Source organism: Ochotona curzoniae, unplaced genomic scaffold (assembly GCF_017591425.1).
Source record: "Ochotona curzoniae isolate NIBS_2020 unplaced genomic scaffold, NIBS_Ocur_1.0 contig_1302, whole genome shotgun sequence".
NCBI lineage: Eukaryota > Metazoa > Chordata > Mammalia > Lagomorpha > Ochotonidae > Ochotona > Ochotona curzoniae.
Genome location: NW_024465035.1, coordinates 15,698,273 through 15,710,561, shown reverse-complemented (window position 1 = coordinate 15,710,561; position 12,289 = coordinate 15,698,273). Strand labels below are relative to the sequence as shown.

The 12,289-nt window shown below is 49.8% G+C and overlaps 1 protein-coding gene across 2 annotated transcripts in view; it reads left to right on the top strand.

Moving 5' to 3' along the window:
* GLB1 (galactosidase beta 1) overlaps window positions 1–12,289 on the top strand; it is an 81,033-nt gene that overhangs the window by 20,215 nt on the left and 48,529 nt on the right. The window contains exons 3-7 of one of the 2 annotated variants that reach the window (XM_040964130.1): window positions 123–273; window positions 1,124–1,184; window positions 2,829–2,923; window positions 7,407–7,587; window positions 11,594–11,652. In XM_040964130.1, coding sequence (XP_040820064.1) covers window positions 123–273; window positions 1,124–1,184; window positions 2,829–2,923; window positions 7,407–7,587; window positions 11,594–11,652 — 547 coding nt within the window. The remainder of the gene's footprint in view (window positions 1–122; window positions 274–1,123; window positions 1,185–2,828; window positions 2,924–7,406; window positions 7,588–11,593; window positions 11,653–12,289) is intronic. The other variant, XM_040964141.1, reaches the window with a different exon arrangement.

Below are 12,289 nucleotides of genomic sequence, written 5' to 3'. Positions count from 1 at the left end.
AACAGTGTCTTGCTCATTCCCATCTGCGTGTCAGCTCTCAAAAGCTCCCTTGTCCGACCCTTCTTTCTCCTGTCTGCCACGTATCCAGAAAGAGGCATGTGCGTATGTGTGTGTCTCGGCAGGTACGTGCCCTGGAACTTTCATGAACCTCAGCCAGGGAAGTACCAGTTTTCTGGGGATCACGACGTGGAGCAGTTTCTTTGGCTGGCTCACGAGTTGGGACTGCTGGTCATCCTGCGGCCTGGACCCTACATCTGTGCCGAGTGGGACATGGTGAGTGTGGCTCGATGGGCTCACTTGCCCCAGGTGTGGGAGCGGGGGCAGCTGGCAGGCAGGGTCAGGGACGCTTTCAGTAAGACTCCAGCTCCAACGAGTGTGTAGCCTGTGGCTCTCCCCAATACTTTTTTTTTTTAAATCTTGGGATGGTGCTAAGCCAAAGCAGCAGATCAGATAATGAGTTCTGCTTTGGTGTCTGCCCCCAATGGCTCAGGCTCCTTTTTTTGTTAAAAGCAGCTGATGATATCCCAGAGGGTGGTTCCAGAAGGGAGCTTGAAAAATTACAGGAAAACTACACTTGGGAAACATCAGTTTGAATGCAAAAAATTTTTAAAGCCAGTGAATAGTGTTTTTTTTTTTTAAGATTTATTTATTTTTATTGCAAAGTCAGATATATATAGAAAGGAGGAGAGACAGAGAGAAATATCTTCCGTCCGATGATTCACTCCCCAAGTGACCACAATGGCTGGTGCTGTGCTGATCCAAAGCCAGGAGCCAGGAACTTCTTCCAGGTCTCCCACATGGGTGCAGGGTCCCAAAGCCTTGGGCCATCCTCGACTGTTTGCCCAGGCCACATGCAGGGAGCTGGACGGGAAGTGAAGCTGCTGGGATTAGAACTGGTGCCCATATGGGATTCTGGAGTGTTCAAGGTGAGGACTTTAGCCACTAGGCCACGGCACTGGGCCTGATAGTGTTTTCACAAAACACATTTTCCATGGATGTGGTGAAGACCCTTTCTGTATGTTTAAAAAGGACCAGGGAGCAGTGTTGTGAAATATGAATTAATTCACTACCAACAATGCCGGCATCTTATGTCAGAACACTTGTTTTCTTTGTTGTGTTCTAGGGAGGCCTGCCCGCGTGGCTATTACAGAAAGAATCTATCATTCTCCGTTCTTCTGACACAGGTAAGATGTTGCAGATGTCTTGAGAGAATTTAAAAAGGTTTAGATAATTTACATTAGAAGGATCAGCCACGTTGAAGATGGCACTGCTCCTGCACCAATACTTCTGAATGTTTTACTGGGAAGCTGAATTTAATCATCCTTTGCTACCTAGTGCTGGGCCTTGGACGTGTAGGAAATACAGCTTGCTTCACTCACTTGACCACATGTTGCTGATAAGCTGGTGATTCTGAGCTGGCGTTGGGGCCTGTTTGTGGTTGACCGCCTGACCTGAAGGCTTTCTTTATTGTAGCCCATAGTGGCACCTGCTGGCCACAACGGGCAGATGTGGTTTCTGGGAGGGTGGCTCTGCATTGCTTCTGTTTGCCTACTTTCCAGACATGATTTGTGAATGATAAAAGTGTTTTCTCTCTCTTATTACAGCATTGGCCCCTAGTTATAAACCTTAACCCTTTATGAAGCTCTGTTTTTAGTCTTTTTTTTGTTATTTGAAGGAGACACAGAGAGATCTTCCATGTGCTAGTTCGCTCCTCAAATGGCCACAACAGCTGGCGATGAGCCAATCAGGAGCCAGGAGCCTCTTCCGGGTCTCCCACGCAGGTGCAGGGTCCCAAGGCTTTGGGCTGTCCTCGACTGCTTTCCCAGGTCACAAGCAGGGAGCTGGATGGGAAGCGGAGCAGCTGGAACACAACCCACTGCCCTTATGGGATGCTGGTGCTCAGAGGTAGAGGATTAGCTAGTTGAGCCACTGTGCCAGCCCCATGTCTCTATCTTCTGATCCCTTCGGAGATGGTAAGGATGGTGAGGGGAGAAAAGATGATTATGACAGCAGCTAGTACTGATGAAATTTACATGATAAAAGCCTAGCTTATTTTTCTCTATAGTTCCTCTTATTCCATAACAGTCATATCTTGCTTGTTCATTATGTTACTGATATTTTTCCATGTACTATCACTTAAACCCTATGGCAGCTTCATGAGGTATTGCCTTACTACCATTTGATAATGGATATGTGCAACTTATTAGGACTTTATGTCATTTAAAAAATAATAGCCTAGCAGCTAAAGTCCTTGCCTTGCATGCACCAGGATCCATATGGGTGCCAGTTCTAATCCCAGCAGCCCCACTTCCCATCCAGCTCCCTGCTTGTGGCCTGGGAAAGCACTCAAGGACAACCCAAAGCCTTGGGACCCTGCACCAGCGTGGGAGACCCAGAAAAAGCTCCTGGCTCTTAGCTTCAGATCGGCTCAGCTCTGGCTGTTGCAGCCTCTTGGGGAGTGAATCAGCAGACAAAAGATCTTCCTCTCTGTCTCTCCTCCTCTCTTTATATCTGACTTTGCAATAAGAATACATAAATCTTTAAAAAATTACAATAACATAAAGCTATATTACTGTGTTGAGGGAAGGACACGGCACTCAGTCACTCAACGTGTCTTCTGTGCTCTTGACCTTGTGTCCTGTGGCAAAGACAGGCACCAGGCATGTTGGTCCTTGTGTGTTACTGGATTCATCCAAGGGCACAGCAATCTCACAGTTCCGCTTCCATCAGATGCTTGCTGTGGGCTGTGGCTGGCGTGAGTCAGATGCCTGCGTTGCTGTTTCTGTACTGAATGGTGTGTCATGGTGCCACTCCGTCTTGTTCTCCAGATTATCTCACGGCTGTGGCGAAGTGGATGGGAGTCCTTCTGCCCAAGATGAAACCTCTTCTCTATGAAAATGGAGGGCCTATTATATCCGTGCAGGTTAGCTGGGGGCTGCAGCGGGCGTGGGGAGACCTCTAGTCCCATGCGATGCAAGAAGGACAGAAGTGACACAAACCCCAGCCTGCCGTTCTGTTCCGCTAAGAGCTAATGCTGTGGGCGGTGCTGGTATGTGCAGGGTGTCATGGGAAGCTGTGTGTCAGGCTCCTTGCTGGATGCCTTGCAAATGCCATTCAGTTCTTCTAACAATCCTTGCTTATTTACTGAATGATGAAATGATTTGAGAAGCCCCCAAACTGAGTTAGAATGATAGCTGAACAGAGACAGCCACTATTGAACTAATTATTTTATTCCTTCAGATTTTATTTATTTGAGAGGAGTTACAGAGAATTGACAAAGATCTTGCATCTGCTGCTTCACTCCCCAAATGACTTCTACATTTAGGACTGGGCCGGACCAAATCCAGGAGCTAGGAGCTGCTTCTTCCCGGTCTTCCACTTGGGTGTTAGGGGCCCAAGCACATGGGCCATCTTGTGCTGCATTCCCAGATCTGTTAGCAGGAAACTGGCTTGGAAGTGGAACAACCAAAACTTGAACCAATATCCATATGGGACATTGATGTCATGGGAGGCAGCTCAACTTGCTGTGCCACAGAACATAGGTTCTTTAAGATTTAGGTATTTGAAAGGCAGAATTACAGAGAAATAGAGAGAGGAGGAGGGACAGACAGGTTAAGAGCTTCTATCCACTGGCTCACTGCCCAGATGACTGTGACGTGGGTGGCAGGGGCCCAAGCACTGGAGCCATCCTCTGCTGCTTTCCCAGTTGCATCATTAGAAGGGAGCTGGGTCGGAAGTAGAGCATTTGGGACTTGAACCAATGCTCCAGTATGGAATGCTGGCTTGGCAAGTGGCAGCTTAATGTGCTGCATCACAGTGCCAGCCCCTCCAACTTCCTTTTAGTCCACATCCTGGGAGGTGGCAGGTGATGGATCCATTCCTTGGTTACCTGTCTCCCGAATGACTCCTGGATGGAGTTCCAGGCCCCCGGTATTGGGTAGGTCCATCCCAGGTAGTTGTAGGCATTTTGGGGATGGAAGTGACAGATGGAAGATCCGAAACTGTCTCTATTCCTCTGCCTTTCACACTAAGTGGAAAGAAATAAATGAAAGGTTAAAAAAAAAAAAAGCAAGGAAGTTTACAGAGGTCGTGTGATTTCGCCAAGGTCTTCTAGCCAGTGGTGGCAGAGTCTGGCAGCCACAGTCTCTGTTGATGCGTATTTGGTCCCTGTCTAGTGCAAGGTCGCCTTCTGCTGTAAGGATGGCACACACACTAAAGCAAGTTGGTGTCTGCACTGCTCAGGCTGTCAGCTAGCTATGGCGTGGAAAGAGGATGTGGGGAACGGCCCGTTGCGTTTTCTCTCCCACTTCCTGCCCCCACTCTTCCCTTCCACGCGATCTTGGCTCCACGAACAGACATGCTGGGGGGTCCATTGTATGGCACATATTCTCCTTGTGGAAAACCAGTACACTGGACCTGCAGCGGCTCTTTATTTTTTTTTAAAGATTGATTTATTTGAAAGAGTTACAAAGAGAACGAGACATCTAGCCTCTGGTTCACTCTCCAGTTGGCTACAGTGGCCAGAGCTGAGCCAACCAGGAGCCAGGAACCAGGAGCTTCTTCCAGGTCTCCCATATGGGTACAGAGACCAAGTACTGGCGCTGTCCTCCTCTGCTCTCCTAGGCCATTACAAGGAGCTGGGTCAGAAGTAAAGCAACCAGGATTTGAATCAGTACCCATATGGGATGTCGGTATCATAGGTGTTAGCTTAACCCACTATGCCTCAATACAGCTCCCACAACAATTCTTTAAGTGCATTAGATGGAACATAAAACAACATCCATCACATATTTGCTTAGTGTGGCTGCCTCCTGGACCAGGGAGGTGGCACTCCTAGGGCAGCGCGGGCCAGGTCCTGGTAAGGAGAGGGCATGGCCGCTCTGTGCCCCACCGTGTGGGTGAGCAGTTGAGCCAAGGGTGCAGGTGTCCTCTGGGAAGAGCCCACAGAGGGACATGCGGGGTGCATGGGTGCACCTTCTCCCCAGCTTGGGTCTGCCGTCAGGGAGCTAACAGGAGCCTCCTTTTCCTGTGCACAGAGCGAGTGTGCTGCGCGGGCCACAGCCTGGCCCTGCTCTCAAGTGAAACCCTACTTCTGAGCTGCCGTCAGTCACTCCTGCACCTGTTGCTTGCCTCACTTTCTGTTTCTGCTGCAGCTGCTCTGAGCCCTCGGCTTGTGCACACATTGCCAGCCATGGAAGCGGTGTCGGCGCTGCCTAGCAGAGCCATGGGGACTCTGTCCTGGGCGGTACTTCTCTTGCCATCCCTGGTGGCCTCAGGGGAGTTGACCATGTGTTCTGCCCTTACATTTTTATTGTAAACACTGTTTTTGTTTAAGATCTTAAAGAGAGGAGAGACAGAAGGATTCTGTCTGCTGATTCACTCTCCAAGTAGCCCCAATGTCTATAGCTAAGCTGATCTGAAGCCAGGAGCCTCCAGGTTTCCCATGTGGGTGCAGGGTCCCAAGACTTCGGGCCACCCTCTACTGCTTTCCCAGGCCACAAGCAGGGAGCTGGTTAGGAAATGGGGCAGCTGGGACACCAGCTAGTGCCCACATGGGATCCCAGCACATGCAAGTAGTTTTACAAAGGGGCGAGACACAGAAAGATCATCCATCTGCTGGTTCACTCCTCAAATGACCACAACAGTTGGAGCTGAGCTGATCCGAAGCCAGAGCATCTTTTTTTTTTTTTTAATTTTTTTTATTGCAAAGTCAGATATACAGAGAGGAGGAGAGACAGAGAGGAAGATCTTCCGTCTGATGATTCACTCCCCAAGTAACTGCAATGGCCAGTACTGCGCCGGTCCGAAGCCAGGATCCAGGAACTTCTTCTGGGTCTCCCACGCAGGTGCAGGATCCCAAGGCTTTGGGCCATCCTCAACTGCTTTCCCAGGACACAAGCAGGGAGCTGAATGGGAAGTGGAGCTGCCGGGATTAGAACCGGCACCCATATGGGATCCCAGAGCATTCAAGGCGAGGACTTTAGCTACTAAGCCATCGCACTGGGCCTTACTGTTTGTTATTTGTGTGTGTTTGGCATACATAAGAGTCTGGGAGGTCTTAGCTGAATACAGAATCGGAATGCATCAGCTTTGTTCTGTGAAGTCGAAAGAACAGGTCTTTTTTTTTTTTAATGATTTATTTATTTTTCTTGAAAGAATTACAGGCAAAGAGAAAGAAATAAAGATATCTTGCCTATCAACTGGTTCATTCCCCAAATGGCTGCAGTAGCCAGAGGTGGCCTAGCTGAAGCCAGGAGCCTCCTTCCGTTCCCCCACATTGGTGCAGGGTCCCATGGGCTTGGACCATCCTCTGCTGCTTTCCTGGGTCATTAGCTGGACCAGAGGTGGAGCAGCTGGGCCTCAAACTACCACCCATATGGTATGTTGGCATCGCAGTTGGAGGATTAGCTTACTACACCACCATACCAGCTCCCAAACATCATTTTTTCATTCTCTTCCCATTTGTCTTCTTTTCTTACTGTTTGTACCATGGGGAGGTGTTATTTATGTAACATCCTCTGAAGAATCTATTATAAGGGTTAGCATTATGATCTGGAAGCCAATCTAGCCTTTCTGTTTTTCTTACCTCCTGGCTGTGGGAGAGGATGAGTTACACACTGAATTACTTTTTAGGAAAGTGAGATGGAGGTCTGAGAAAGGCAGACCTTCTGTCCATCATTCAGCCTGGTGCCCACAGCCAACCCCAATCCAATATCTGGTGCCACAGATAAGATGCCAGTGAGGAACATCTGCTTCCCCTATCAGAGTACCCAGCTCTGAGTCCCTCCTCCCCTCCAAGCTCCAGGTTCCTGTTAATGTGTGCCATGGGAGGGAGCCGGTGATGGCTCACACACCTGGGTCAGAGCTGGCACTGTGGCACAGTGGGTTGCGACACTGTCTGCAGCACCAGCATCTCATCTGAGCACCACCGTGAGTCCCAGCTGTTCCACTGTGGATCCAGTGCCATCCTAATGCCCCTAGGGAGGCAGCAGAGGATGGTCCAGGTTCTTGGGTCCTTGCTACCCACATGAGAGACACAGGTCATGTTCTAACCTCCTGGCTTCTGCCTGGCCCGACCCTGGCTATCAGGAGTGAACTATCAGCTAGAAGATGTCCTCTCTGCTTTTGTCTCTCCCTCTCTTTATGTAGCTATACCTTTCAAATAAGTCAAGTGAATTTTTAAACAGTCAAGCCCTTGGGGGTTCTGCCACTCACATGGCAAACTTGTGTGGCATCCCAGACTCCTGGTTTCCACCTGGCCTAGTCCTGGCTATTGTAGGCATTTGGGGGAATGAACCAGCAGGTGGATGTCTCATCCCTGTATCTCAAATACAGAACAAAACGAAAACTAACATTATAGTGGTTACCCCAGGAGCTCATGATATTCCCCCTTCTGTCCTCTGCAGGTTGAAAATGAATACGGGAGCTACTTTGCCTGTGACTATGACTACCTGCGTTTCCTGCAGAAGTGCTTCCGCTACCACCTGGGCAGTAACGTGCTGCTCTTCACCACCGATGGCGCCTATAAGCCATTCCTGAAGTGCGGGGCGCTGCAGGGCCTCTACACCACGGTAGACTTTGGAGCAGGTAGGGGTCTGTGAATCAGAGAGGACGGCTTCCCGTCAGCCCTTCACTCAGTGGGTCATGCTGGGCAGCAGCTGTCGGCTGCCTGCGATGCAGGGACCAAGATGGAATGCATTTTCTCAGATTTTTCGCTTTGTCAGATAACGGTTATTAGAGCCCTCCCTTGCTGATGGCTAGCTCACTGAAATACCCGGGGAAGCTTCATTGGCAAACACTGATGGAGCGAGAGCAGAACTGGGCTGCTGCATTTTGCGCCTCGCTCAGGATGAGCTGGGCCAGCCCCCAGGGTAGTCACTTTCCCCGGCTCTGTATCTGGGCGGACGTCTGCTCTCCTCTCCTCTCCTTTCCCATCCTGCCGTCTTGCCGAGTGGCTTGGCCATGGTAAACTGAAGCCAGCCTCGGGCTGAATGTCGTGGGCCGTCAAGCCCTGGGATAGAGAACTTTCTCTGCACTCCTCTTGGATCTCCGTGTAGCTCCTAACACCAAGAATGATTCACAGTGATTGGCTGGAGGCTATAGAAACCATCTTGCTGAGCTCGGGGTTGTGTGAACAGCAGGGGTTCCCTGGATGGGCAGGCAGTGTGGCTAGGATGTTTGTGGACGTGGGACACATATATTAAGTCCTCATGTAGACTGAGAGCGATCTTCCCAAGGGCCATGATGGCCCATGTAGCGCGCAAGCCTGGGTAGCCACCTAGATTACTTTTTGTTTTTATTTATTTGCTCTGAAGAACAGTATTGAGACAGTTGCAATCTTCGAAATAGAGGCTATAGGCTAGATAATAGTGTTGGAGCAGACATTTAGTAGTTAAGAGGTCATCGTATCCTCTATTCAAATACTTGGATTTGGCTCCTGCTTAGAAAGGAGGTGACGGCTCAAGTGACTGGGTCGCTGCCATCCACATGGCAGATCTGGATCGCATTTCTGGCTCCTGCTTTCAGCCTAGTCCGGCCCTTGGGGAGTGAGCCAGCTAACAAGACCTACCTCTTGGTTTCTCTCTGTCTCCCTCGCTCCTCTCTGCCTCTGAAAACCAACCAACCAACCAAACAAATCTCGCCCCCCCCCAAAAAAAAAACGGAGACTTCTTAGGAAATGCACATGAAATATTTAGGACAAAGGACTATTACGTCTACAGGAAAAAATATTTATAGAAATTCATCAAGTGTATGGAACATCCTAGTAGTTGTGGAATATTTTGCTTTAGGATTTATTTCTTCATTTAACAGGCAGAAGTGACACGGCAAAGAAAGAGAGGGACAGAAGGTTCTCCAAAAGGCCTCAGTGGGTGGGGCTCATTAACAGAGTGAATCCAGGAGCCAGGAACTTCAGTTGCAGCTCCCAAATGAGTGGCAGGTACTTGGACCATCGTGCTGTTTTCCCAGGCATGTTAGCAGGGAGCTATAGACCAGCAAGGACTCAAACCAACACTCCAGTGTCAATGTTACTTGGCATGCTGCACTACAATCTGTTAGCAACTGGGGAATCCTGGTCAATGAATGTCAAAGTTCTCTGTACTAGTCTTTATAACTTTGCCTACATTTTAAGTTGTTTCAGAATAAAAGGTTTCCAAAAGGTAAAGAAATAAAACGCTCCAGCTTTGCAAGTAGCGTGTGAACTCCTTTGAGGTGTGTAACATCCTTGCACAAGCACACGCCACACCTGGCCTTCCTGAAATGGAGGGGTTAGGCTGAAGACACACTTTTTAGTACATTTTTGAGAAGATTTCTATATTTATTTGAAAGGCAAAGTAGAGGAGAGGGAGAAATCTTGGCATCCACTGGTTTGCTTCCCAAGTGGGTGCAATAGTCAGGTCTGAGCCAGACCTAAGCTGGAGGCCAGGAGCTCCGTCCTGGTCCCTCAGCTGAGTGGCAGAGGCCCAAGCACTTGGTCCATCTTGTGCTGTTTTTCCCAGGGGCATCAGCAGGGAGCTGGAGTAGAAACCGAGCAGCCGAGCAGCCAGGGCTCAAACCCAGGCTGATATGGGACGCTGGCCCTATAACAGCTCTGCCTGCTGTTCACACCAGGCACCTGAGGTCACATTTTTTTTTTTCCAAGGAGGTTCTTCTGCATTACTAAGAAAGAGAAGATGAGGGCTGACCTTAAGTGCATCGCGTGTTTCTAGAGAGCTGGCCTGTTGCTCAGAGTATCTCGTGATACTGTGGCTCATTTACAGAGAGCAGCAGAGGAAGTGGCCCGCCAGCTGCCTCCAGGTTTGGCCCCTTGCCATCACTGAGACAGTATTTTTCTGTTGGGAGGATCACATTGAAGAAGCCCACAAGCTTGCTGTCAGCATGATTTGTTAGTGAGGCAGCAGGTGCATGTGCTGGGGTTTGAAGAACAGACCACTGTGAAGCCAGGGTATCAGGGGCGGGCAGACCCTTTGGCCAGTTTCTTTCATTTGTGTGGGAAGGCGGCACTGCCCTGAGGCCTGGGGTGAAGGAAGACTGGTGAGAACCGTGATTGGAGATCTGAACTCTATTTTAATGCCTGATGATGAAAAACACAGTATCGGGTAAATGCAATGCTGCCTTGTTTTGGGGGGGGCAGGCTGAAGCCCAGAGCCTGCTGCTGCCAGCTGGCTGGAAGGCAGCTGCGTGAGCCATCACTGCTCTCTCCCAGGCCGCACATCAGCAGGAAGCAGGCTCAGAAGCTGGGTCTCTAACGAGGCACTCTGGTATGAAATGCAGTAACCAAATGGCAATTTTTTAAAAGGATTTATTTATTGCAAAGTCAGATATATACAGAGAAGAGGAGAGACAGAGAGGAAGATCTTCCATCCGATGATTCACTCCCCAAGTGACCACAACAGCCGGTGCTGTGCCATTCCGAAGCCAGGAGCCAGGAACCTCTTCCAGGTTTCCCACACGGGTGCAGGGTCTCAAGGCTTTAGGTCTTCCTCGACTGCTTTCCCAGACCACAAGCAGGGAGCTGGATGGGAAGTGGAGCTGCTAGGTTTAGAAATGGTGCCCATATGGAATCCCGGCATGTTCAAGGCGACGACTTAAGCCACTAGGTCATCACGTCGGGCCCTGAATGGCTATTTTTTTTTTAAATAATGTTTGATTATTTGTACTTGAAAGAGAGAGAGGTCTTTCATCCACTGGTTCACTCCCCAAATGGTCTCTACAGCCAGAACTGAATCAATCCAAAGCCAGGAACCAGGAGCTTCTTCTGTGTCTCCCATGTGTGTACAGGGTCCCAAGAACACGAGCCATCCTCTGCTGTTTTCCCATTCGGGATTCACCTGATATGCCATGGCACCGGTTCCCCAAATGGAAACTTTAATCGCTGTGCCTTATACCACCCTGAGAATCTGTATTTTAAAAATTTTATTTATTTGAAAGACAGGGTAACAGAGATGGGGGCTAGAATACAGAGACACGGCGAGACCTTCCATCAGCTGGTTCACTTCCCAGTTGGTCACAATAGCCAGGGCTGAGCCCAGGTGAAGCCAGGATCCCCGAGTGCCACCCAGGTCTCCCAAGTAGGTGACACACACCAGTCCCAAGGACGCCCCCTCTTCATGCTGGTTACATGGAGCGTCACTGTCAGAGCCTGTGACAATCCCAGCCCTGAAAGGAACGTCTACAACAGTGTATTCAAACACTCAGCACACTGGATTACAGAGCCCTAAGACTTGTCCTCACAGTGTGGTAGGTGGGGGAGACTTTTACCCACAGAGAAAAGAGCTGGCTTTGTCACACTGCTATGTGTGTCACAGAAGCCAGCCCTTCATACATCCCACTGGTCTTCACAACCATGTCGCGAGGCCCTGTGATGGTACTTACACTGGCAGGTGAACGGCATCCTTCCAAGGCAGGGGGAGAGGTCTACACGGGAGTGGAGCAGTGAGGTTCGAGGTGGTGCATGACTGTGGTTTGTGGTCAACCTAGGAGTTTGCTGAGACCACAGCAGGGACCCCCTCCCAGCCGAGCTCCTGTGATTGTTCTTTGTTTTTCACTCTTTGTTTCCATGACTCAGCTGTGCTCTTCCCCTTGTCATTTCCAGGTGCCAATATCACAGCTGCTTTCGAAATCCAGAGGATAAGTGAGCCCAACGGACCCTTGGTGAGAACTGGGGCTGAGAGGTGGAGATAACTTTGGCTGTCACCAACTCATCGTGGTTGCCATGTGGGGTGGGGGTAGATCCTTGCTTTCTCTGGCTCAGGTTGGCAGTGGGATTGTAGGTCCTTAGCTCTCAGGCCATGCAGGTGATGCTGAGACCCCCGGGGGGGGGGGGGGGCAGAACCAAGGGCTAGCATGGGGGGCCTGATTAGCATCTCACCTGGACTCAGGGGGCGCTTTTATTATTGTTTCCATTTTCCAGGAGACTTGGGGAGCACAGCAGGGTTGTTCAGCCTGGAGGGACTGAACCAGGGTCTAAGTGCAGGAATTCAACTCCATCTTTTTCTTTTCTTATCTTTCTTTTTTAAGATTTCTTTATTCTTATTTAAAAGGCAGGATTACAAAGAGAAAAGTTTACTCCCCAAATAACCACAATGTCCGGAACTGGGCCAGTGCAATGCCAGGAGTCAGGAGTTTTTCCAGATCTCTGACGTGGGTGTGGGGGCCAAGGACTTGAACCATTCTCCACTGCTTTCCCAGGCCACAAGCAGGGAGCTGGATGGGAAGAGGAGCAGCCGGGACTCGAACCAGCACCCATATGGGATGCTGGTGCACTTGGAGGTGGAGGATTTCTTGAGGA